We start from the raw sequence: 25588 nt of genomic DNA, 5'->3' as shown, positions 1-25588 counted from the left end.
TTCCGAGGTCCTGGATCATCTTCACTATCATTATTCTGAATTCTTTTTCTGGAAGGTGGCCTATTTCCACTTCATTTAGTTGTTTTTCTGGGGTTTTATCTTGTTCCTTCATCTGGTACATAGCCCTCTGCCTTTTCATCTTGTCTCTCTTTCTGTGAATGTGGTTTTTGTTCCACAGGCTACAGGATTGTAATTCTTCTTGCTTCTGCTGTCTCCCCTCTGGTGGATGAGGCTATCTAAGAGGCTTATGCAAGTTTCCTGATGGGAGGGACTGGTGGTGGGTAGAGCTGACTGTTGCTCTGGTGGGCAGAGCTCAGTAAAACTTTAATCAGCTTGACTGCTGATGGGTGGGGCTGGGTTCCCTCCCTGTTGGTTGTTTGGCCTGAGGCAACCCAACACTGGAGCCTACCTGGGCTCTTTGGTGGAGCTAATGGCCGACTCTGAGAGGACTCAGGCCAAGGAGTACTTCCCAGAACTTCTGCTGCCAGTGTCCTTGTCCCCACGGTGAGCCACAGCCACCCCCCGCCTCTGCAGGAGAACCCCCAGCACTAGCAGGCAGGTCTGGTTCAGTCTCCCCTGGGGTCACTGCTCCTTCCCCTGGGTCCCGATGTGCACACTACTTTGTGTGCGCCCTCCAAGAGTGGAGTCTCTGTTTCCCCCAGTCCTGTCAGAGTCCTGCATCAAATCCCACTAGGCTTCAAAGTCTGATTCTCTAGGAATTCCTCCTCCCGTTGCTGGACCCCCAGGTTGGGAAGCCTGATGTGTGGCTCAGAACCTTCACTCCAGTGGGTGGACTTCTGTGGTATAAGTGTTCTCCAGTCTGTGAGTCACCCACCCAGCAGTTACGGGATTTGATTTTACTGTGATTGTACCCCTCCTACCGTCTCATTGTGGCTTCTCCTTTGTCTTTGGATGTGGGGTATCTTTCTTGGTGAGTTCCAGTGTCTTCCTGTCGATGATTGTCCAGCATCTAGTTGTGATTCTGGTGTTCTCACAAGAGGGAGTGAGCGCACGTCCTTCTACTCCATCTTGGTTCAGGCTCCGAAGCTCAGGTTCTTGCTGTCTCATGGCAGGAAGAATTCAGTGAGAGACAAAATGATAGGTAAGAAGTGGATTTATTTAGAGAGAAACACACTCCACAGACAGAGTGTGGGCCATCTCGGAAGGTGAGAAAGGCACCAGGGTATGGCGTTGTCAGTTTTTATAGGGGTGGGTAATTTCATAGGCTAACGAGTGGGAGGAGTATTCCAGCTATTTTGGGAAGGGGCGCGGATTTCGAGGAATTGGGCCACGGCCCACTCTTTCATCCTTATGGTCGGCCTTGGAACTGTCGTGGCGCCTGTGGATGTGTCATTTAGCTTGCTGGTGTGTTACAGTGAGCGTATACTGAGGCTCAAGGTGTAGTGGAAGTTGACTTCTCTGCCATCTTGGGCCCATTTGGTTCTAATCAGTTTATGTCATGTCCTTGGGCTATGTTATTCTTTCAGAGGTTGTGCCTTGCCCCCTTCCCTCCTGTGTCATTCCTTCCCCAACCTACGGTTTTGGTCCAGAGGGAAGAACTCTGGACTAAATCAGGACACCCAGATTCAAGTCCTGGTTCTGCCACTTGGTGGCTGAGAGACTTTGGGCAAATCCCTTTACTTGTCTGTGCCACGGGGTGGCTGTGAGGCCCAGGTGAGGAAACATGGTCGGGCGCACAGCCCTGACTCCACGGACTCTCTCTTTCTGATCGGCGCCCTGCAGTGTGGGGAGTCACTCAGTTTACCTTGAGCCCTGGGCCCTTCCTCTCTTTTCTCTCAGTCAACCTGGATCAGAAGGGGAGGTCAGTGGAAAAACCAAACAGCCAGAGTTTGGGGTAGAGGTGGCCTGTGTGAGTGCGACCCTGTGTGAGGCGTGGAGCCCCGACCCTGACTTGGCCCACTCTCTTCCAGCCCTGAAGGATGGCTGCCATGTTGGGGGACACCATCATGGTGGTCAAAGGCCTTGCCAAGCTGACCCAGGCGGCCGTGGAGACCCACCTGCAGCACCTGGGCCTCGGCAGGGAGCTCATTATGGCGGCCAAGGCCCTGCAGTCCACGGCCGCAGAGCAGATCGGCATGGTCTTGGGGCAGGTGCAGGTAAGGAGGCCAGTTGGCAGTGGGGGTGGGTGCCAGCGGGAGGGGGCCTTGACGTTTCAGCATCCAAGGGGAGGGTTTTAAGCAAAAACGAGTGCTGGAGCCGTGGTTGTCAACATGGCCTGCTGCAGCAGAGTGCCATCCACCGTGTCATCACCTGCATGGTCCCCACCCCTGTTCCTGACAGTCTGAGGGCATGGGGAGGGGGCGCGAGTGTGCGCGTGCGCCGTGCGCACGCATGTGTGTGCCTGGGCATGTGTATGTTGGGAGCTGTGCTGCAAGGGTGCCCTGCTGCCGCACTCCTCCCATTTCTGCTCTGACCTTCTGGACAAGGACACGCACGCTCCTCCAGGCTGTGGGACATCCCAGCCCGCCGGCCTCTGGTCATTCTCAGAGTTAGGATTCCCAGCTCTCCCCTCATGCTCTCTAAGGGTCCAGTGGCGATACTGTGTCTCTCTCTCTCTACACAGATACCTTCAACTTGCAGAGGTGTTCACACCTGTGATCTCTTACAAGCCTCACCGCTGTCCTGGGAGGGGTGCAGACCCAAGTGCTTGCCCCCCTTTCTCAGATGGGGAAACTGAGACTAAGCAGTTTGATGCGATTACTGATTGACAGGACCGGAATCCTGTGTCCTCTTCCCAGTCTCAGACTCCCCACCCGCCCTCTCTCTGCTGAGGCTGGGCTGTGCCCTGGCAGCCTCATTTGGTGCCTTCGCTAGTGAGGAGCCATCGCCTTCCTGTTGGGTGTTTGCCTGTGGAGCATCCAGGAAGTGAGGTTGCCCAGCACCCTGGGGCCGCCCAGGAGAGAGGAGCACGCTAGGCCTGGGCAGGCCTCCCTGAAGGGTGAGAGGGAACCCAGGCTCCCCGCTCACCCCTGTGCTCCCCTCGGGCAGGCCTGGCCCCGGTCCTTGGAAGAGGCAGGGCCACGCCCTGGGACAGCCCCTCGGAGGTGGGAGGGAGTGGCGGTCCCCCACCGCGAAGGAGGCGCCGAGCAGGGCGAGGGCCTCCAGTGCGCTCCCATTCTCTCCCTGCACACTCAGAGGTGGGTTCCTCCCCTGTCTGTGAGGGGACGGAGGGCCAGGTGCTCCAGAAACCTCTCTCTCTCTAGCTCCTCAAGGGATTTGTTCGCGTATTCATTCAGCAGACACTTACTGAGTCCGGTCCCATTGAGACACTGAGGCCCCTTGGCTGCCACATAAACAGCTTATGGTAACGCAGGGCCGGCGGCCAGCGCTGGAGTAGTGGGGCAGAAGGAGTGGTGAGCCCGCGGCCAGTGTGGGAGCTACAGGAGTTACGTGGCTCTCGGACCCTGTCCCAGACCCCTTCATTCCAGGGCTTCCCTGGCCATCTTGACAGGTGCCCCTTGATTCCAAACACAATTCATTTCTGCTCCGAGGCAGGTGCTGTCAGGCGGCCTCGGGGCGGCCCGCGGGGCAGGCCTTGGCTTGGGATACCTGCTCCGCCGTTGGCTGCCTGGTGGGCCTTTACCAGATTATTTCAGCTCTCTCGGCCTCCGTTTGCCGCTTATGAGATGAGAGCAACAGCCTGTCTCGTTCCTTTCTCTGGAGGGCAAGTCTTATCTGCTTAGATCCCACAGTGTCTTGCAGAGCTGAGAGTGAGAAGGCTTTGGGGTCTCCTGCTGTTTCTGCAGAACCTACAGGCAGCACTCCACGCACTGAGGCCATTTCAGTGGAATCGGGGAATCCAGGTCCCTGACCTCCCTTCAGGAGTCAGTGCTGTTCTAATTATAGCCTTCTCGGCCCTGTTCCCCTGGCCCCGTCTGTGCCCCGCGTAACTCTGTGACTGCGGGGAGCCCTCTTTTCGGATGAGGAAGTGGCAGAGAGGGGTCAGGAACTCTCTCCAGGTCGCTAGGGGTTCAAAAGTGGAAAGAACCTGGGCCTGAAGCTCAGGTCTCGGCGACTGTTACAGGGGAAACATGGTGTTTTCTCCCCCTCCTCTCCTGTCCTGTCCCCCCTGCTCCTGGAAGAGCCAGGCCAGGTCCTGGAAGTGACAAGCCCTCTGGTGAGAGCCCCTCGGGAGCCGCGTCTGCAGCAAGGCGCTGGCCTGGAGAGGCAGGGCGGCCCTCCCTGTGTGCTGCGCTCGCCTCCTCTGGTCTTCGGCTGTCCTCTTACTTCTCAAAGCTTTCCCCATCTTTTGCCCTGGTTCACCTTCCCCAAAGCCCTGGTAGCCTCTCTTTAGCCTGGATTTACAGGTGAGGAGCTTGCCGCCGGGAGAGTGGTCGCTCACCTGGTCTGGGCGGGGCACCCAGCAGGTGCTCAGGGACCTGGTCTGGGCGGGGCACCCAGCGGGTGCTCAGGGACCTGGTCTGGGCGGGGCACCCAGCGGGTGCTCAGGGACCATGGGCGGCCGGCTTGCCTGGGCCCACGCGGCAGAGCCCTGGCAGGAGCAGGGCTGGAGCCCGGGCCTCCTGGCTCCTGGGCTGCTGCTCGCCTCCGGAACTGGCCACGGGCCACGGGGGTGACATGGTAGGGCCCTCCAGAGGGTCAGAGGGTGGGACGCGCCGGTGTGCTGTCCTGGCCAGAAGGGGATGCACACAGGGAGGGGCTCCTGGCTGGCCTCTTGCTTCTCTCACGTTGGTGTTTGTTCCCTGCAGGGTCAGGAGAAGCATGAAGAGTCTTATGCCCAGAGCTTTGACGACCCGCAAGCAGAATTCCACTTCTCAGGGCCGAGGGCCGAGGGCGCCTCCGAGGAGTTGTCTGCGGCCTCCTCCCCCGATCAGTCCCCTCCGCCCTGGGATCACGCCCGCAGCCAGGGCCCAGCTCCTGCCTATGTTGCCAGCGGACCCTTTAGGGAAGGCGGGCTCCGGGGCCAGGCCGCCTCCCCTACGGGCAGGGTGAACGGGAGGCTCTTTGCAGACCCCAGAGACCCATCCTCTGCCACGGGCCTGCGGCGAAGTTTCTACCACCAGGACCAGTCCCCCGTGGGGGGCCTGACGGCTGAGGACATTGAGAAGGCCCGGCAGGCCAAGGCCCGCCCCGAGAGCAAGCCGCACAAGCAGATGGTGCGTGCAGGAGGCCCCCGAGTGGGGCTGGGGCGCTTCGCTCAGGGCTGCTGGGGTCAGGCCCCCTCTTCGGGGATGTTCTTCGGGTGCCATGGCCTGGAATGTCAGGCTCACGGGGGCCTCCTCTGGGAGGGGTGTGCTGCTGGGCGGAGCTGCTGCCTTTGCGGGTGGAGAGGGCGTGCGGGAGGCGGCGTGAACCCCTGAAGGTTGGTCCTGTCCCTGTTCACTGATCCCTGGAGGTCTCTTTCTTTTCGCCCTCTAGCTCAGCGAGCGGGCTCGCGAGCGGAAGGTGCCAGTCACGCGGATTGGGCGGTTGGCCAACTTTGGAGGTGAGGTGCCAGTCCCGGTGAGTGGGGCTGGGGCCACCGTGGGGCCTGTGTGCGGCAGGGAGGCTGGCGACCCAGGGGTGCCCTGGGGAGGATGGTAGCTCCTGTGTTAACTGTTCCGGGATGTTTTCCGTGGGTGGGCGATTCAGTCTCTGCCTCAGCTCACCCCTGGGGGTCGGTGTGTAGCTGATTCCACGCTGTGAGCTGTGGTTTTGCTTCTCTGGGGGGCAGCGTCTGCAGCATCAGCTTTTCACTCAGGCCTTTGGAGGCCCCTGCAGGGAGGAGGGGGGACAGTGGGGCTCTTTGGCTCCTGGACCCAGTGGTTTTTGCCCAGCCATTTGGGGACCCGTTTGCTGGATTCCTACGGGCCTGCGGGCATCAGTGGAATGATAACGAGGTGCCGTGGCCCTGAGCTGCTGTCGTCCATTTTAGTGTGCTGAGGAGTTGTGACTTTGTTCTTTTCTTTAGGGGTTTGCATAGCCATTGTGTCCAGTACCCCTGTGCTCTCTTCGTCCAAGTTGGAGGATCATTTTATAGTGAAGGTTTACAGCAGTTGTCTCTGCTTTTATGACATTGTATTGTCATATCCGACCAAGATGTTGCTGTGGAAAGTGCCATCCTTTGCTATGGTTCTACTTGACGATGGAGTGACTTCTCTAAAGCCCGCTTATCCTCAGTAGGTTCTCCAGACAATACAGCTAATGAAAGTAACAGCCCTGGCCACTTGATTCACGTACCCACCTGGGGCCAGTGCTTATTTGCGAGGCTCTGTGTAACAGTGGTCTCGTTGACTGGTTCACGTTGGTGCCAGTGCTGACTAGTCACGAGCCCGCTCTCACATGTCTGAGCCTTTACCCACCTGCCTTTTGCTTTGCTGGTTTGTACGTCTCCCCTCCCACAGGCCGTACATCAGGCACGCTGCTCTCCCCGGCTGCCTCTTCTTTTCTGGAAACCCCATCTTACTCCTTGTTCAGGAGTAGCTCTGTGCTCCCTGATAACCTGGTCCTCTGCAAGCTGGCCTGATGTGTGGGTTCTAACATTGAAGGAAGGCTGGCTGTCTTCCTTAGGTGCAGAGCAAACTAGGTTAATTGGATAGAATTTTCTCAACTCTGAGGTTTTCTTCCATAATTGTTATCTTAAAATGTGGCATCTGCTGCTACTTAGCTTTTCAGGAATCTAGCATACAGTGTCATCTGAGTTTTAGCACAAAATTATTGCTTCATTTCATTTTAATGGATGAGCGTTTTAAGCAGCTCCTCATAGAACATTGTAACTCCCTGGGGTGCCACTACCAGAGTGGGTTTGGGTTGCTGCTCTGGTGGCTTCCAGTGGTCCTTATTCCCCAGAAGACATGGCACTTTCCCTGCTTTGCTCAGTGGCTATTAGTGGGGACATTTATTATTCTTAAAGTATTAGATGGAGATTCTGTTCTCTCCCCCATTAATTTGAGAGCAGGAACTGTTCTCTTCTTACTTTGTAGTTAGTCTTTCTCTGTAACCTGTAATCCTCCTCCCCTCTCTGCAGACCAGGGCTCACCACAGAGCTCTGTCCCCGTAAGGCTTAGTTTGACTGATGTATTTTAGAATGGGTGTAAGCCTCTCTCGTGAGTCTTTGCCGGGGTGGGGTAGTGGAGGACCTGTTTGGGAAAAGTGGTCAGGATGAAGGTCGTGATGGCCAATTAGTATTTGATGGAAGTCCTGGTGAAGCAGGCAAGAGTCAGGCCTTTTTGGGTGGTGGGTTAAGGAAAGCAGACTGAAGTGAAAGCGGTTGTATAGGAAGGTGTGTAGGACAAAAAGTCAACTTCATTAAAACCAGGGTACAGGGCTCCCCTCAGGGCGTGGGGGACGTGGGCTGCCAGAGGGAGCTAGGGTTGGGGTGAGGAGAGACCCTGGTCTTTGTAGGGGCTTTGCACCATCAGGAGCCTCTTGAGCCCTTGCTGACAGCTGCCTGATGCCTGGAGCCGCCCTTCAGAGTCTGTGCTGGAGATTTGCTCACAGCTGTGATTCGGAGCTGCACACGTTGCCCAAGCAGTTGGCAGCTCATGTTTCAGGATTAGAGGTGGCAGGATGGGAGCAAAGAGGAGCCAGGTCTGGAAAGAACGTGCAATTCTGGCCCCAGAGGTGAATTCTGGGCCTTCTACCCTATCCAGAGGTTTTCAAACTGGGGTTTATGACCCTTTAGTGAGTGTGAAATCAGTTTAGTGGGTCAGGACCAGCATTTAAAGAACAAATTAGGGGCTTCCCTGGTGGCGCAGTGGTTGAGGGTCTGGCTGCCAATGCCGGGGACATGGGTTCGAGCCCTGGTCTGGGAAGATCCCACATGCCATGGAGCGAATGGGCCCGTGAGCCACAACTGCTGAGCCTGCGCGTCTGTAGCCTGTGCTCCGCAACAAGAGAGGCCGCGAGAGTGAGAGGCCCGCGCACCGCGATGAAGAGTGGCCCCCGCTTGCCATAACTAGAGAAAGCCCTCGCATAGAAACAAAGACCCAGCACAGCCATAAATAAATAAATAAATTTAAATAAGTTGTAACATACTGGTTCCCTTAATAAATTAAATAAAATCTTTGACATGCGTTCATTTAAAAAAAAACAAATTAAATAGAATGGAATTGAATAAAAAAGGATCAGAATTAGTATCATAGATCCTTAGAACGGCACATGTTGCAAAAATATTTCTGTTTCAGAGATCTAAATATACTATTGATGTATGTTCTTCATTGCATTGTGAAGTATATGGCTTACTGGTGGGTCATTATCTAAACAGTTGGAAGTAACACTGCTCTACTTTCTTCTCCTAGAAAATGCTTCTGGCCTTTCTTCCCCTCATGAGGGTGAGATGTTTTTGAGGTGTAGACTAACAGACTTTAGGAAGTTGTTACACTGCAGGTATGAGAGAAAAGGATTGCTCTAGATCTCAGAGGGGTAGGATTGTATTTGGGAAGGTCAGCAGCAGGTATTCAGCTATATAGAGGCAGAAGGCAGGGGCTTTCCATTTGGGTGGCTCATTCTGATGCCGAGATGGCGCAGGAACTCTAGGTCTAATTTGGTTGTGGGACATTATGGCTCTGATGCTGTGGGCATGGTGATCTGTGGATATTAGATTTTGTTGGAGAATGAAATGAAAGATAGCATCAGATATTGGATTTGGGGTCAGAACTGGGCTTTAGGTCATCATAAGATTTGGGTTATAATTCCGGCCCTGCTTCCTATGGCCTTGGGTCTTGCCTTGGTTTGCCTTTCTGTGAAATAGGGGTCTTGCCATTGACTCCAATGGGAATATTTTGGTAAATGTTCCATGTGTATCTGAAAAGAATTCTGGCATTGTCAGGTGCAGTTTATCTATCTGTCTAGTCTAGTTTGTTACTCACGTTAATCAGATCTTTTAATGATTTTTTTGGTATGTTTATTCTTTTGTTCTTTTTTTAAAATTCTTTTTAAAATTCTTTTTTAAATTAATTTTTGTTGGAGTATGGTTGCTTTACAATGTTGTGTTAGCCTCCATTGCACAACAAAATGAATCAGCCATACACACACAGATATCCCCTCCGTTTTGGACTTCCCTCCCATTTAGGTTACCACAGTGCATTAGGTAGATTTCCCTGTGCTATAGTATGTTCCCATCAGTTGTCTATTTTACACATAGTAACAATAAAGTATAGGTGTCACTCCCAGTCTCCCAATTCCTCCCACCCCACCTCTTCCCCCTTGGCATCCATACATTTGTTCTCTACATCTGTGTCTCTATTTCTGCTTTGCAAATAAGATCATCTATACCATTTTTCTAGATGGTATGTTTATTGTATCAGCTATCAAAAGAGACATTTAAAAGTCTTATGCTATGATCATGGATTTACCTACCTCTTAGTTCTGTCAATTTTTGCTTTAACGTTTTGAAGCTGTGTTATTGGTTGCTTACAGATTTAGAATTCTTATATCCTCCTGGGGATTGACTCCTTTATTATTATGTCTTACCTCTCATCTCTATGAAAGTCTACATTGTCTGATATTAGTATAGCTGTTTTCCAGCTTTTTTTTGGCGGGGGGGTGGTCAATGTTTGCATTGTATATCTTTTTCTTTCCTTCTCCTTTCAAACTTTTGTATCCTTATATTTAAGGTATGTGTTTTGTAAGCAGCATATATATATTTTCTTTTCCTGTGATTTAGGTACAGACATTAATCTTACTCTTATAATGTGAGTATTAGGTTCATTTACATTTAATAGAGTTGCTGGTGTATTGTGCTTTAATCTTACTCTTATAATGTGAGTATTAGGTTCATTTACATTTAATAGAGTTGCTGGTGTATTGTGGTTTATACTTACTGTCTTAGTCTTTGTTTACTGTTTGACCCATCCATTCTGTTCCCTTTTTTCTCTTCTGTCTTACCTTCTTTTTACAAATTTTTACCTTTTTTTTAATTGAGGTATAGTTGACGTATAATACTATGTAAGTTTCAAGTGTACAACATAGGGATTCACGATTTTTAAAGGTTAGATTCCATTTGTAGCTATTATAAAGTATTGGCTATATTCCCTGTGCTGTACTATATATCCTTGTAGCTTATTTATTTTATACATAGTAGTTTGTACCTCTTAATTCCCTACCCCTTTCTTCCCCTTCCCCCTTCCCTCTCCCCACTTGCCTTGCCTTCTTTTGAATTAATCAAATTTTTTATTGTACATGTTTTCTCTTTATTAGTTTGTGTGTTATTATCCTACTATACTTTTAGTGGTTTCACTTGAGATTACAGCATACATTCTTGACTTACTACAATGTAATAGAAGTGATTATTTTTACTACTTCCCCAGTAATGCTAGCACTTCAGAACAGTTTAAATCCCTTCTTTGTGTGTGTGTGTGTGTATGTTAATGTGGATATGTATTTTGTTTCTACACATTTTATATTATATACTAAATTATTAAGATATGTTAAACCTCACAAGATGTTATTTCTTTGTATAGCCCATATGAGTTTAGATTAGCCACATATTTACCCTTTTTGTGCTTCTTTCTCCCTTCATTTTTATATTAGAATTACTTTTGGGGTAATTTTCCTCATCTCTGAAGAACTACCTTTTCTCTTTTTTGTAGTGCAGAGTGGTAATCATTAATTCTCTGTTTTTATTTGTGTGTAAATGTCTTTATTACACTTTTGTTTTAGAAGGTATTTTGGCTGGGTATAATACTCCATGTTCAAAATTAATTCTTTTGGACACTTTAGCAATATTATTCCATTGTCTTCTTTTTTTTATTTTGTTTTGTTTTGTTTTTGTTTTTTGGCCGCACCATGTGGCATGTGGGATCTTAGTTCCCTGACCAGGGATTGAACCCGCGCCCACTGCAATGGAAGTGCAAAGTCTTAACCACTGGACCACCAGAGAAGTCCCTCAGTTGTCTTCTTAACTTCCATTGTTTCTGTTGAAAACTTAACTATTCGTTTTATTGCTGCTCCTTTGTAAGTAATTTGTATTTTGTCCTCTGCTTTTAAAATTTTCCTTTTGCTTTTGTTTTCCAGCAGTGTGGCTGTGACATGCTTGGGTATGATTTACTTTGTTTTTATCCTGCTTGGGATTACAGAGCTTCGTAAATCTGTGCTTGATGTCTTTTCATCAATTTTGGAAAATTCTGGTCATTTCTTCAATTATTGTTTCTGCCCTGTTCTCTTTCTCCTCTCCTTCTGGGATTCCAGTTACACATATGTTAGATTTTTCCCTTCTGTCCTGTGTGTCTCCTCAACTCTTTTCTATATTTTTCATTTGTGCTTCAGTAATATAGGTTCAGAGGAGATGTCTTATCATCTCCTCTGCACCTATGAAATGAGGGAGAACTGGACGATTATAGAAATGAGACCAACAGATAAAGTAGGCACTAGAGAAAACTTACCAAAAGGAGTTGAGCACTACGTGCCTGACTTCCTGAGGGTACACGCTGCACACTTGCTGTCGCTCTAAGCAGCCAGCGCTCCTCCGGTGCTCTCTGAGGCAGCAAGACAGATGCCCTGTAGGTCCAAGAGCAGTTTGTGCCCTTGGCAGGGGTGAGGGAGCATAGTTTCTACTTTTTCCAGGAGTATACTTTAAAAGGGACTCTTTTGTCTATTTTTTGTCGCTTAGAGCCTCTGTGAAGGAGATTAGGGCAGTTATAATCTCCAGTTACAGATGAGGAAGCTGAGCCACAGTTGCCAGTCACCCAGGCCCATATGTGCATTTGTGACGGTCCTGGGACCAGGGCTGAGGAGGCCTGTATCATACAGATGGCAGTCTGAGCCTGTCGCCCCTGAATTCGTCCCATCTCCCCTGAACCAGCAGAGGGGCGGTCAGGTCTTCCCCCCCGCCCCACTCTGGCCTAGTTCTGAGAACCGAGGAGAACACTCTATAGGGAACTTCCTCCACCGCTCCTTCCTATTCGCCTTCCTGCGATGCCATGGGTTGCAGCCCCCTCCCAGGCCCCCTCTTCTTCCCGGCGCCTGGTGCTGGCACAGCGTGGAGGATGCAGGTGATGGAAGAGAGGGTGGAATTACTAAGGGTTCAGGAACACCTTGAAGAGAAGGAAATAGCCTTGTCCGCTGCCTTTTTTGTGTGGACTTTGTCTTATCAGATCAGAAGGATTGTTGGACGTGTTGAAAAAGGGAGGCCTGAGAACAGTGCCTGGCACGTGGGTGGTACTGTGTGAGTGAAGCTGTTTTACCCTCAGATTTGGCCCTTGCTGCTGCAGAGGACCTCCGTCCAGCCTTGCTCTGTAAACATGCCCGGGGGTTCTGGCAGGTTAGGCACCCCTCACTAAGCCTCCTCACAGACGGTGCTGTTTGTTAGAAGGTTTTTATTTCCTTTTTTTCTTAACCTCTGTGTCTGTGTGGGCAGAAGGCCAATGCTGCTCAGGGGGCACTCATTTGGCTCTGAGGACCCGCAGAGGGACTTCGGGGAGGAAGGAGCTGGGCCAGGGGCCTGGGCTCCCTGATCAGTCCCACAGCCTGGGAAGCGGCCCAAAGCGCTCCCACCCCCTTGGGGAGACCCTGCTCCTTGCTGCTCCGCACTCCCACTGCGTTTCTTGCCTGCAAAATCTCCGTTTGTGAGAGAAATGTCAGGAACTTTCTTGGAAAGGGCTGGCGCCTTCTCACCGGCTAGGATGGCGGCCAGGCTGCTGACGGGGGCCATGGGGCCGTGGAGCCGGTTCTGCGGCTGGTCTCCTCTGGGACATCCGTGCGGGCCGGGCCGGGCCTGCCTGTGGATCAGAACTTGGACAGGCGCGGTCCTCAGGGCTGGGGGGCTGAGGTGGAGTGGACGGCCTCAGGTGACACCGGAGAGTGAGCGAGCATGGGCTCGGGCTGTCCTCACCAACACGGGGAATCCGAGGCAGAGCCGCTGATCTTCCCGGAGCTGCCTGCAGGTGCCACCCAGCTCCGGGAGAAGGAAGAGCCTGGCTGGGCTCTGCCCTTCTCTCTCTGCAAGGTCCTGAGAATCCTTTCAGGTCAGCCAGGTTGGGGATGGCGGGAGGGCCAGGAGCTCCTGAGGTCAGGGCTGGTGGGCTGGCGGGGCTGCTCTCGCCTCCGGGGCCGCGGTGGGGAGCCTGTCAGTTGGCACCTCCTCGGGCCTGGCACCGGGCAGGTCCTGAGGGAGCTCGCAGGGCCACAGAAGGAGCCTGCGGCCTGCTTTGTGGAATGTTCCCTCCGTGATTCGGTGTTCAGTGACAGGTCCTTGGCCTTGGAGAGCTTTGGCTCTGCCCAGCAGCCCAGAATGGGCCAGAGAAGAGGTTGGCAGAGCGTGTGAGGGGGCCCAGCTGGGGGCCCTGCAGAGAAGGGCGCTCGGCGTCTGCTCGCAGTGGCCCACCCGGGTCACCTTGGACACGTCTGCCTCTTTTGTAGGCTTGTCTTTGGACTTGATGTAGGCAGAGAAAAATCTAGAGGCAGAGAGGCATTGGTGAAGGTCGCTGCAGTTTGAAGGTTAGCGTTGCTGTTGCCATTAGTTTGCTGAGTTGGACAGTGTGCTGAGCGGGGTAGAGGGGGGTGAGCGGAGGGGAGTCACTGTTTGACCGGGGACGCAGCTCTGTGCCCAGTGTCCTCCGGGGCTGGGTTGGGGTGTCAGAGGGAAACAGGCCGTGGCAGCTCCATCCCAACGCACCAGGGTGTCTTTGGGGGCATTTCCAGATGACCGTGGCCTCTGTTCTGGTCGCCAGAACTTGTCTTATGCTGCCCTTGTGCTGACCCACCAGCAACATGGGGTGTTGAGCACTTGAAACGCGGCTGGTCCAAGCTGAGACATGCTTCGAGGATGAAACGCACATTGGATTTTGAAGACTTAGTACAAAAAAAAAAAAAAGTAACATCTTTCTAACGATGTGTATATTGAGTACTTGTTGAATTGATAATATTTTGGATACACTGGGCTAAGTAAAATATATGATCAGAATTCCTTTCACATGCTTCTTTTTGCCTTTTTTAACATAGCCCCTAGAAAATTTAAAATTATATATGCGGCTGGCATTATATTTTTTGGGCAGCACTGGTCTAGCCCTTTGAATAGGAGAAAGGACAGTAATAGCGAACACCTGAATAGTGTTGCCTTATGCCCAGCCCTACTGGGGGTGCTTCACTCTTATTCAGCTGTTTAATCCTCACACTGACCCATGAGGCAGGAGCTACCGTTACAGCCGGCAAAGCAGAGGGTGCACGGTTGTCTAATGGTGTGTAAAATGTACTGCAAAAACATTTTTAAAAATTGGATTATCTTCTTATGATTTTTAAAATTTATTTTTCATTAAATAACTTTTTCAGTAGCTTCAATAATAATTTTCATAAAAGTAATACATAATCATTGTAGAAAATTTGGAAAATGTAGAAGCATGTGCAGGTTTCCTTGCCCGGGGTGAGACTCCCAGCCCCCCAGGGCTGTGCTTGCCAAGGCCCGCTGGTCTCAGGGCATCTTTGGTATCTTCCCTGGGTCTTTGCTGTTCCTCCTGCTGTGGTCAGCGTGCTCCTCCAAGTGTTTTCCACTCTCTCGGCTAGTGTGCTCCCGCCCCCCAAGCCAGCTGGAACTGTATTTAAAGTAGAGGAAATAGGCCCTGAGCCAGGCTCCTGGGCTTTCTGTGTGCACTTAGTGGCACCTGCTGGGCTCCTCAGGCCTCTCCTAGACAGTAGGGATCATCCACTTCCAACCTCTGGACCAATGAGATGTTAATAAACCTTGATTTCAAAGGGGGGCCTGGTACCCCATTGTCCTTAGACCACTGTCAGTGCCTGTGGGGCCTTCCCCCGCAAGTGAGGGCTGTAGCCTGAGCTCCTGGGCGTCCCCATGGCTTTTGCAAAATGTTCCAGTTCCCACCAATGACTGCTTTATCTTGCAGTGGTAATGCCTCTCCTTGCAGCTTCAGTGAACTGGATTAGAGAATTCTAGAGTATTGGAGGCTCTTCACACAGACTGTGAAGTGGGCGGCTGCATCCCAAGGGGATGCCCAGTGTTGTCAGGATGTCCTTGGCCTGCAACCATTCCTGGTCCACATTCCATTTGTGCTGCGTCCCCCCCAATGCGTTTCCCCGTCGTACGTTGTTTTGGGGTGTGTGTGTTTGTCGCGTGAGCCTGTAGCGAAGGTGATGGAGGTGGCGGTGGAGGAGGCTTTTCCACCGAAAGCACCAACCTTGAGCCAGGTCTTCTCTGAAAACAACAGCTGTGTATCTCCTACCTTTTTATCCCCTCCCTTTTCAAGATGTCTGGAGTGTCAGCGAAGGTCCCCAGGGGCAGGGGGCACTCCCCAGGGGAGCGAGGCAGGTGTCTGTGTGGGGCTGCTCTGGGCCTCGTGGGTGGAGGGCAGTGGGCAGCCCCCGAGCGAATGCCCAGAGCCCTCAACCTCCTCCTTGCAGGTCTGGCCGTGGGTCTGGGCTTCGGGGCCCTGGCCGAGGTCGCCAAGAAGAGCCTCCGCCCTGAGGACCCCTCAGGTGAGCTGGGCCCTTGATGGGGAGGGCAGTGTGGGCCCTGAGAGTTGGGCCTGCCAGCTCCCAGCTCCCACCTGCGTTCCCCGAGGGTTGGCCTCCAGGGGCATCTTTCATCTTGTGTTCCGTGTGAATGGCAGCCCTGGAGTTTGAGGCCTGAAGGCTCTTCTGTTCCTGTCCCGGCCCACGTTGGCTCACCCAGCCGTCCTGGTTCCTCCGGGCCCGCACACCTTCCCTCTTCTGATAGGAGCCTCAGGTTTGGCCCTGCCTCTGCCTCTGCTCTGCAGAGCCGCTGGGACCCCAGGTCTGGCCAGGTCAGGTGCCCAGGGCTCCCCGTTTGGCTGTGGTCAAGGGGCATGGGAGCTGCTGGAACAGACCCCATGGGGCCCCCCATTCCCCCATCTCGTGACCTGGGGTGGCCATTACCTCTCCAGCTTCAGACGCTTTGTCTCTGAGGTGAAGATCATGACTCCTCTGTCCCCTTCCTCCCAGGGTCAGCCCGGGGTCAGGTCAGAACGCTCAGTTCCCCTTTGTCTGGGTGGCCAGCTGTGGGCGGTACTCCATGGAGAACATTCTGCAGACTGGCTGCTCTGAAACCTGGGGTGCTTATGACGCTCTGATGATGGGTCAGGGGGCAGCTGGAGGCTCCACCCACCTCCTACCTGGTCCCCTCCCCCAGGCTTGTCCCGGTGTTGGGGGGAGGCGGCTAGGCAGGTGCAGGGCGCTTTCCCTTCAGCGGGGTCCTGGGGGCTGTTGAGAGCAGCCCTGCTAGAGCCATCTGCTTGGTGGATTTCTCAAAGTTTACTTGAAGTTCTGGGCTGAGTGCCCCCTGCCCCTCGCCCATTCAGGGACATCAGTTCATTCCGGTACTTGACACCTCCTCCCCCCTTCCCTGGGGACCCTGAGTGAGCCCCACTGGCCTGCTGTGCTGTGGTCCCTGAGGCCCTAGTTACAGCCTGGGGGCCCCGAAGTGGGGCCTGCCAGCCACCTGGATGGCCCCGCTTCACCTGCAGAACCCTCTCGAGGGGATGAGGGGCCTCCGCGGAGAAGGCGCTAGCCTGTCCTCCAGGCCCCTGAGTATGTGTGTGTCCTTGGAAGGGACCGGAGAACAGAGAGGATTAGGGAGGGTATTTTTAGTGTTGGTGCTGAGACTGGGAAGTGAGAAGCCAGCGTTCCCCAGGCACAACCTCTCCCATCATCCCCCCCAAAACTGGCTGCCCTCCGTCCTGCCCCGTCCAAGCAGGAAAGAAGCTATACTGGCCCCAAGGTTACAGCTGGTGTCCTTTGCCAGGGAGGCGGTGGCCCTTGTTGGGGGTCAAGGGGCCTAGTACCACTGGCCCAAGAGCAGGATGTGGGGCTCAGGCCCAGAGGGACGTGCCCTAGCTTCCTGAGCAGGCCCGGGAACCCCTGGGCCTGGAGGGCACCGACCAGCCTGGCCCAGGCCTCCCCAGGGAGCCTCTCCTGAGGGGGGGGCCCGCCCACCACGCCCTTGGGCACCCCCGGCTCCCCCCGGGTTGTGTTCAGAACCAGCCTTGCCCGGGCAGGGGCCCAGACTCCAGCCTGTGGAGACTGGCCAGCCGTGAGGAGCGCTGCCTGGAAAGCGCAAGAGGGCCGGGCGCCGTCCCTGGATCTCAGGGGCGCTGCTGTCTCCCGGGCCTGCCGTGTCCCTAGGGGAGAAGATCTCCCTCCTCCCGCCTGGGCCGTGGCCTTCTCTCCCAGCGTCTGTGCCCCGCCCACCTCTCCTCAGGGACACAGGCCCAGGTCCTGGCCCACAGGGCCCAGGGGCTGGGGAGGGCAGAGCGGACATAGAGGGCCGCCTGTCCCTGCTGCTGCCCGAGGTGAGGGGTGATCTGGGCACCCTTCTTGGCCTAGACACCCTGGAGTGGTCCTGCCCCGGGGCTACAGCTTTCTTGACCCCCGGCAGCTGGGCTTCTTCCTGTGGAGCTGAGATCTCCCCCCTTCCCGGGACCCTGTCCTGCTGTCCGGGGCCCTGGGGTGAGCCTAACCCCGCGCAGGCCTAACAGCTGCCCTCAGGTGTGGAGGGCATCCTCCACATCCTCCTGCAGCCCACCCACCCTGGTATATCAGAGGCCATGCGGGACACGGCCCCGGACGGAGGGCAGTGGCATGACGGCCACCTCCCGTGTTCCCCCCTTGGGGACCCACCTCAGACCCACTCTGAGCGCTGGGCCAGGCCCGTGGTGATGCAGGCTGAGGAAAGTGCCAGGCTCTGTGGGGGGCAGCCCTCGGGGGTTCCTGATCTAACTGGGCTCACAGGACAGAGGGCAGGAAAAGCACTGACTGTCACCGGGTCACCCCCTCCTCATCACCTTGAGTCACCACCCTCCACCCTCCCACCCCCGACTGTGCTGAATGGAGGTCATCTGCACACCTGAGGTCCCTGTGCGTTCTCCCCGGGCCAGCTGGCACCAGCCCGGTGAGGCTGTCCTTGACCCTGAGCTCCCCTCCCTCGAGGACTGCGCTCTCACTGCAGCCAGTGGCCGCAGGTGACTGTGCAGAGACTCCAGGGGTGCTGGTGACCTTTGTCCAGGACACTGAGGGGCGAGGGACAGGGACTTGGCAGGGGCTGATACGGAGGGAGAGGCCCCGTGGGCAAGCCTGTGTGTGTGTGTGTGTGTGTTGGGAGGGTGTTCAGGTGGGCCCGGGGAGACCTGGGTGGCCCCGGAGGGCCTTCCTCGGCATCTGGGAGGTGGGTGTGAAATGTGGGTTAAAGTTGCATTGCCGGTTTTGTGGACCCCCGGGAGGAAAGACGTTGACTGAGCCCTTTGTGTCCAGCTCTGTGCTGGGACTTTACTGCATCTCATTTAAAACGTGTGAAACCCTTACCTCTTGTTATTGTCCCTGTTTTTACTGGGAGAACCAGTGGTTTGCCAAGACCCACAACCAGGGGCGGGCGGAGGGGCCTCTGGGGGATCCCAGGCCCAGCAGCCCCGCCTGAGGGAGGCCATGGTGACTTTGCTCCTCTGCAGGGAAGAAGGCCGTGCTGGATTCCAGCCCCTTCCTGTCAGAGGCCAACGCGGAGCGCATCGTGCGGACGCTGTGCAAGGTGCGCGGGGCGGCGCTCAAGCTGGGCCAGATGCTGAGCATCCAGGGTGAGTGCGGCTGCGCGGGCTGGGGGCGGTGAGGCAGCGTGGGGAGGGGAGCTGGGCTGAGCGTCCAGGGTGAGTGCGGCTGCGCGGGCTGGGGGCGGTAAGGCAGCGTGGGGAGGGGAGCTGGGCTGAGCGTCCAGGGTGAGTGTGGCTGCGCGGGCTGGGGGCGGTGAGGCAGCGTGGGGAGGGAGCTGGGCTGAGCGTCCAGGGTGAGTGCGGCTGCGCGGCCTGGGCGGTGAGGCAGCGTGGGGAGGGGAGCTGGGGGGCGAGCAGTGGGGGGCGCCGCACTTGGCCCCACTGGGAAGGGGTGGGAGGTTTCCTGCCCACGGGCTTCTCTTGCTTGAAGCCTGGCTGTTAACCCACCTGGGATGTTGAAAAACAGCGTCTTAAATAGGAGCCCACGGTTGTTTTTCTGGTTTCTCTCTGAGTGTTTTGACATGTCCAGAGGTCCTGGCGTCTCAAAAGTTGGGGAGAGTCCAGCTGACGCCCCCCGGCGCCCCTGCGTGGTGGTCCGAGGGTGCTGTTGAGGGAGCTCACGGGCCTGCGGTGGCGTGACGCTGGGGCCTGGGCTGTGTGGCCCCGAGGAAGGAAGGCGGGGGGAGGCGGCAGCGGCTGAGCCGGAGGCTGGCTCATTGCAGCCCCCAGAGCAGAGCTGGGGTTTGGGGGGCCCTCGGGGCTTCTGATGGTGCCTCCCAGGGAGGAGCACCCGAGGGGCTGGTGTCCTGAGTGGGAGCACAGCCAGTGCCCCCCACAAGCAGTCAGATGGACTCACTGAACTGGCCAGGTGCAGGACAGGAATAACCACCCAGGCAGGTGGGGGCAGGCACTGCCTGTGCCTGTGCGGACTCCCGAGCGAGCGGCACGCGCCCCTCGGAAGCCCTTCCGTGCGTGAGCCCCGCCTCTAGGACGGAGAGCCTCAGAGATGCGGTCAGGGCTCTGCAGGAGCGGCTTCATCGAAGGATTCTTTCTGGTCTCAAACCAACTGAAGTCAGCCGCTGTCCGGCTAGTGAGCTGCGTGTTGAAGCTTCTGTGTGCATTACAGAGTATTTCCGAAAGCTATTCAGCGACGTGGGAAGTGCTCGTGAGAAACGGCTTCAGGAGGGGAGTCGGCCAGAGCGTCTCCAGGCAGCGTGACTGCAGTCAGGGAAAAACGCATAGGAAAGGGTCAAAACGAAAAAAGAGAATGGTAGTTCTCTGTATGTAGATTATGGGTATTTTAAACAGTTAATACGCTTTATTCCCTAAATGTGTTTCTTTTATAATCATAAAAAGCCGTGCCTGCTCTTTCTAAGGAATCCACCTCCTCAGGTGCCTGGGTGCGTTCAGAGGCCCCGGCACACGCCGCCCCGCACGCCGTCGGCAGGGCCCGGCCTGCACAGATGCACCCAGCGCCCGGGCGGGGAGGGGTGCCGTGGGCCGGGCTGCGGGGGTCTCGGATTTGGTTGTTGGCCGAGGTGGGCCAGGAGTGTGCACGGGTCAGTGTCCCTGCGTCCCCTCTGGAGCCTTGGTCCGCAGTATCAGGGGTCTGTGTGCCAGTGGGGAAACGCCCTGTGGGAGCAGGGAGAATCCGAGGCTGGGCCTGCTGTGTGGCATTGGGCCTGTGCCTCATCTTCTCTGAACCTGGGGTTCAGCGTTTGAAGGGCAGAGCGGCACCTCGGCCTCCTCCCAGGAGACCTCGCTGGGCAGGGGTGATCGAGGTGGCCTGTGCGCCCTCCTTCCGAGGGGTCAGCCTTCCGCTCTCTGAATGCTCTGCTGCCTTCCAGACGACGCCTTCATCAACCCCCATCTGGCCAAGATCTTCGAGCGGGTCAGGCAGAGTGCAGACTTCATGCCACTGAAGCAGATGATGGTGAGGCCGGTGCGGCTCAGGGTCCGGGTGCTGGCAGCCCTGCGGGAGGGGTAGGGGGAGGGCCCCTCAGGGTGTCCCCGGCTGTGCTCACGGCCCCTCCCTGGCCTCCCCCTCCAGAAAACTCTCAACAGCGACCTGGGCCCCAACTGGCGGGACAAGCTGGAGTACTTTGAGGAGCGGCCCTTTGCAGCCGCCTCGATCGGGCAGGTGCACCTGGCCCGCATGAAGGGCGGCCGCGAGGTGGCCATGAAGATCCAGGTGGGCACCCGGGGTGTGTGCTCGGTGCCCTCAGGGGCTGCACAGGGCCAAGCCGGGCCCTGCAGTGAGGGGCCTCTGCACCCTACGTCCCCTGTGTGTCCCCGTGCCCAGGGCAGGGCCTGTGTCTCTTCACTTCTGTCCCGGCACTTGGTCAGCGGTGGGTGCTGAGAAGTATTTGCTGAGTGAGTGACTGTAGGAGGGAGGACAGCCTCCCAGCATGCTTGGTTTGGGGGGGTGCAGGGACTGGGGACAAGTGACTGTCTGTCTGGGGCCTGAGCCCAGGGATGGGGATGGGGGAGGGAGCGGTCGGCAGTGGAGAACAGGGTCGTGGTGGGCCCGGGGGTCACGGCAGCACTGGGGGGTCTTGGCTCTGCCTCGCGGAGGTGCGGGGTCCGGGAGGGACACAGCTGGGAAGCTGGTGGGTGCCAGGAGGGCGGGGGCCCCGCGGGGCCCTGCTGTGTCTGTCTGCCTGACTCCCCTCTGTCCCCCGCAGTACCCCGGCGTGGCCCAGAGCATCAGCAGTGATGTCAACAACCTCATGGCCGTGCTGAACATGAGCAACATGCTTCCAGAAGGTCTGAGGCTGCCGCTGGGCAAGGGCAGGCTTGTGGGCGGGCTCTGGGGACCCCGGGGGGCCTCCCGGGGAGCCCCCAGTCCCCCTGACACCGTCCTCCCTGGCCCAGGCCTGTTCCCTGAGCACCTGATCGACGTGCTGAGGCGGGAGCTGGCCCTCGAGTGTGACTGCCAGCGAGAGGCCGCCTGTGCCCGCAGGTTCAGGTGCGGCTCCAGCCTCGGGCCCTTGCCTGTTGCTCCCGCTGGGGAGACAGAAGGGGCGGCTTCGGATAGCCCGTCTTGGGCTGAAGGCCCCCCCGGCTCTGAGGGGCGATGGCTGGGGTTGGGGCCTGAGGCCGGAGCCGTGTCCCGCCCAGCTTGGGGCATGGCCCTCCGCCTGGGGGGCTCAGCCCCTTGCTGTCCTGTGTGTCACCCCAGGGCGTTGGTCGGGGAGGGGGATCAAGGAGGCCCGGGTGTCACCTCCCACCCACCCCTGCCAGGGAGCTGCTGAAGGACCACCCCTTCTTCTACGTGCCCGAGATTGTGGACGAGCTGTGCAGCCCCCATGTGCTGACCACGGAGCTGGTGTCCGGCTTCCCGCTGGACCAGGCCGAGGGGCTGAGCCAGGAGATCCGGAATGAGGTGGGCCACAGGGTGGCCCTGGAGCCCCGAGGCCCCCCTGTGGGGCAGAGCGGGCAGGAGGGCTGCTGCGTTTCCCCACCTGGTTGTACGCTTGGCCTCAAAGTCAGCTCTGGGCATGAGGCAGGATGGGGTGGAAGATGGGGAGGGAAATGGGAGTCAGGCTTCCCCGGCCCAGATCCAGGGGCCACCGGGTGGCCCGGCGCTGGTGACGAGGACCCACCCGGCCCCCAGATCTGCCACAGCATCCTGGTCCTGTGCCTGAGGGAGCTGTTCGAGTTCCACTTCATGCAGACAGACCCCAACTGGTCCAACTTCTTTTATGACCCGCAGCAGCACAAGGTGAGCGCCCAGTGGGGCTCCCATGGGGAGCCTGAGCTCCGCTGGAGCAGGGTCCGAGATCTGGGGGTCTCGGCCCCCCGCCGCCCTGTCCCCCCAACCCGTGCTCCACTGGGGCAAAGCCTACCCGGTATCGCCCGTTCCCAGGTGGCTCTTCTGGACTTCGGGGCAACTCGGGAATGTGACAGATCCTTCACGGACCTCTACATCCAGGTAGGGGTGGAGGCAGGGCTTGGCCTTGGCCCGTGTTCTCCTGAGGCTCAGATGGGATGCTTGGGACTCGGGGACGGGCGGGCGGGCTTCCGTCCTCATGTCCCTGCCTGTCTGCAGCGTTTGGTGCCCGTGGATGAGGCCGCAGCTGCCTCGGGCTCAGGGGAGTAAAGGGGAAAGGTGGGTGGGCCGGCAGCTGGCCTGTGTGGGGCGGGGCAGGTGCTGGCTCCCTGGACCCTCAGGAGCTCCCCCTCTGTGTGCTGCCCACGGTCCCCTCTGCACCTCCGCCCAGATCATCAGGGCTGCTGCTAACCGGGACAGGGAGGCCGTGCTGAAGAAGTCCATCGAGATGAAGTTCCTCACCGGCTACGAGGTCAAGGTGAGCCCCCCGTGACTCTGGAGACGCACAAGGCCTGCTGAGCCAGACTCAGCCCCAGGCCGACTTCAGTGTGTGTGGGGAGGGTGAGCCATGGACTGCTTTTCCCTTGAAACCTGAAGGGAATCTCAGTTTACAAATGCATGAGATCAGAAGTGACAGCTGCTCTCGAGGGTCTCCACAGGGCCCCTGGGCCGGCCCCACCCCAGCCCCTGGGCTGAGGGCCTCAGAATGCCGGGGGACTGGTCACCAAGCTCTTGTTTTACGCCCCACTGCAGCCCATTCGAGATCCCAGGCACTGGGCTCATCGTGTTGGTGCTCGGGGCCCGGGTGGGCAGATGGGATGGCAAAGCGCAGCCCTCACTCGCTCAGGCCTCAGCGGGGAAAGGGTGAGGGGAGCGCTGGAAGTAATCGTAGCAGCCCTCTACATGAAGGGGCGAGCATCTGTGTTCCTGTCACCCAGAACCCACTCAGAAAGCAGCACCTTCCTCTCCTGATGACAGTGGGGAAGGGTTGCAGACACACAGGTGGTCTCAGGTCTGCCACCTACGAGGAGTGCAGAGGCTCAGGTCAGCTCAGGCCTACAGACTGTTCTTTTTGGAATGACAGGTGTTTTGTAAAAGCTTTGAATTCGCGTGCCCCCAGGCAGGGTCACACCCTGCATTCAGCCGCAGACCCCGCCACTTCCTTTCTTCTTACACCGAGCCCAGTTCACACATTAATGATGTTCTCCTGGCCCCGTTCTTCAGTCTGGTTGAAACACTCACCTACCTGGCCCACTCCTCGGGGAGCACTCAGCCCAGGCCCCGTGATGGAGCCCTGGGCTGGTGAGGGCTCTTCGATCTCACCTCCATTCGCCTCCCTCCAGGCCATGGAAGATGCCCACTTGGACGCCATCCTTACCCTGGGGGAGGCCTTTGCCTCGGAGGAGCCCTTTGACTTTGGCACCCAGAGCACCACCGAGAAGATCCACAGCCTGATCCCCATCATGCTGAAGCACTGGCTTGTCCCGCCGCCCGAGGAGACCTACTCGCTGCACAGGAAGATGGGGGGCTCCTTCCTCATCTGCTCTAAGCTGAAGGCCCGGTTCCCCTGCAAGGCCATGTTCGAGGAGGCCTACAGCAACTACTGCAGGAGGCAGGCCGAGCAGCAGTAGCCGCGGGCCCGGCCGCTAGGCGGGACCCTCCGTCGTCCTGCCGCTGAAACTAGTAGGAAGCCGGTGGTACCCACGCTCCGTTTAAACTTCACCCAGTGAGAGGGGGCCGCGCTGCTCAGAGCCCGTGGCCAGCACTTATACACGGTTCTCATCGCTGAGTGGGTGTGGGGTGAGAGGCGCCAGCACGGAAATGCAGCCCCACTGCTGTCTGGCAGAATCTGCTTATTGTTTATGCATCCTCTGAAATGACTCTCGATAAAAAGACGATTTTATTTCCTTTTCCTTTTTGTAACAGGGCTTTTTGCTAATGTGAATGGTAATCAGAAGATGAGAGTTCTCCTTTTGACTCCCTGCCACCAAGAAAAACCCAAAAACGAAACAGAAAAGCCTTTTTGGATTTTATGGAGTGTGTAATACAAGGTTTGTGTGTGTGTATGTGTTTCTAGAATGAGATTTGTGTTTTCTGCCTTTTCCTCTCCGGCTTGGATCTGCACGTGGGAGAAGTGCTGATCTGAGCAGTGCCAACAAGCACTACTTCACCAAGCGAGGCCCACCCACACCTGCTTCTGGCTGGTTCCTAGAGGCTTTTCTTGACAAGCAGAGGTTTCCAGAGAACTGCTTCCTCCTGTGGGGAGGGGCAGGAGCCGCAGAAGGGGAGAGAAAGCCACATGCTCTCTGGGTGTGTGTGGGCCCTTCTTCCCGCTCCGGCGCCTGGGCCTTTTGTGGAAGATGACGTGCACGTGTCACCTGCTTGGACCCAAGGGGTCGTTTCAGGCTGTTAACCTCTGTACAATTCTTGTAATTGTCTGATTTACTTGTTTCAATTAAAAAAAAAATCCTAGCACTGTGGATTAATTCTTTCACTTGTAAAGGATTCTGAGCTGATGGTGAGGGGCCCGAGGTCGGCGTCACACCCTTTCCCGCCTCCAGGCGCTTCTGCAAGGTTTGCCCCTGTTCCCAGCGTGAGGCTCTTGGTACCTGAACCTGGAAGGCTCAGCCCATATTCCTCGTCGGAGAAAGGGTGCGGGGAGGGGACGGCACAGCTGCCAGGTCCCTGCCGCAGCAGCTTCCCAGGCCCCACGGCGCAGAGGCGGAGAAGCCACAGCTGCCCCAGAGGCTGTATGACGCGGTGCTGGCAACCGCGGGAAAAGGTCGACACCAGCCCGCAGGGCGAGGGCCTGGCTTGAGTGGCAGTGACACCCACTTCAGGGTTCAGGCGCGGCTGAGGAGCACTTTCCCGGGGCAAACTTCATTCCTCGGTCCCAGGGGCGTCTTGAACGTTCAGGCGGGGGCCCTTCTAACGGACTGCGAACACCTTGAAAGGTGCGTCAGATGGTGAAATAACGCGGAGAGATGGCAGTGGTCCCAGATGCATCCTCAGAGTTTTGGGTTCTTAAAGGAAAATTCCTTTCTGCGGTTTGTGATTGACGGCAACAGACACGCTGGACTCCGGGACAGGATGCAGAGGCCGAGGTGGTCTCCATGACAGCCGCTGGGGGGCCCTTGAGGTTTAGCCCTGAGCCCAGCACCACGCGCCCATCTGCGGTCGGAGCTTCCACAGCCCTTTCAAAGAAAGGATGTACGTATTCTAGTTACGCATGAACAACCCCTGGGACACTCAAAGTGGGCATTTTTATAGATGAGGAAACTGAGGCTCAGAGGTTATGGTGAGCTGGCCGGACGTCCATGCTCACTCTACTACAAGCCAAAGGCTAGCA

The 25588-nt window shown here is 56.5% G+C and overlaps 1 protein-coding gene across 1 annotated transcript; it reads left to right on the top strand.

Annotated features, from left to right (window-relative positions):
• Positions 1-1933: 1933 nt before the first annotated feature.
• On the top strand, positions 1934-24711 carry LOC132375978 (atypical kinase COQ8A, mitochondrial-like). Its single transcript, XM_059941402.1, has 14 exons — positions 1934-2117; positions 4731-5138; positions 5401-5467; positions 15313-15387; positions 18372-18494; positions 20255-20340; positions 20458-20598; positions 21092-21173; positions 21282-21375; positions 21651-21792; positions 22024-22131; positions 22276-22341; positions 22631-22717; positions 23583-24711. Exons 1-14 carry the CDS (start codon positions 1941-1943, stop codon positions 23868-23870), a joined length of 1944 nt encoding a protein of 647 aa, XP_059797385.1. The 5' UTR covers positions 1934-1940; the 3' UTR covers positions 23871-24711.
• The last annotated feature ends 877 nt before the right edge of the window (positions 24712-25588 follow it).

The sequence above is a fragment of the Balaenoptera ricei genome, chromosome 1, assembly GCF_028023285.1.
Source record: "Balaenoptera ricei isolate mBalRic1 chromosome 1, mBalRic1.hap2, whole genome shotgun sequence".
Taxonomy (NCBI): Eukaryota; Metazoa; Chordata; class Mammalia; order Artiodactyla; family Balaenopteridae; genus Balaenoptera; species Balaenoptera ricei.
This window is presented reverse-complemented; position numbering and strand designations above follow the sequence as displayed.

Coding starts and splice junctions, on each gene's coding strand:
- LOC132375978 (XM_059941402.1), top strand. CDS start 1,941: ATGGCTGCCATGTTGGGGGACACCATCATGGTGGTCAAAGGCCTTGCC. Junction 5,468..15,312: donor GCGGTTGGCCAACTTTGGAG/GTGAGGTGCCAG, acceptor TCCTCCTTGCAG/GTCTGGCCGTGGGTCTGGGC. Junction 22,342..22,630: donor TCACGGACCTCTACATCCAG/GTAGGGGTGGAG, acceptor ACCTCCGCCCAG/ATCATCAGGGCTGCTGCTAA.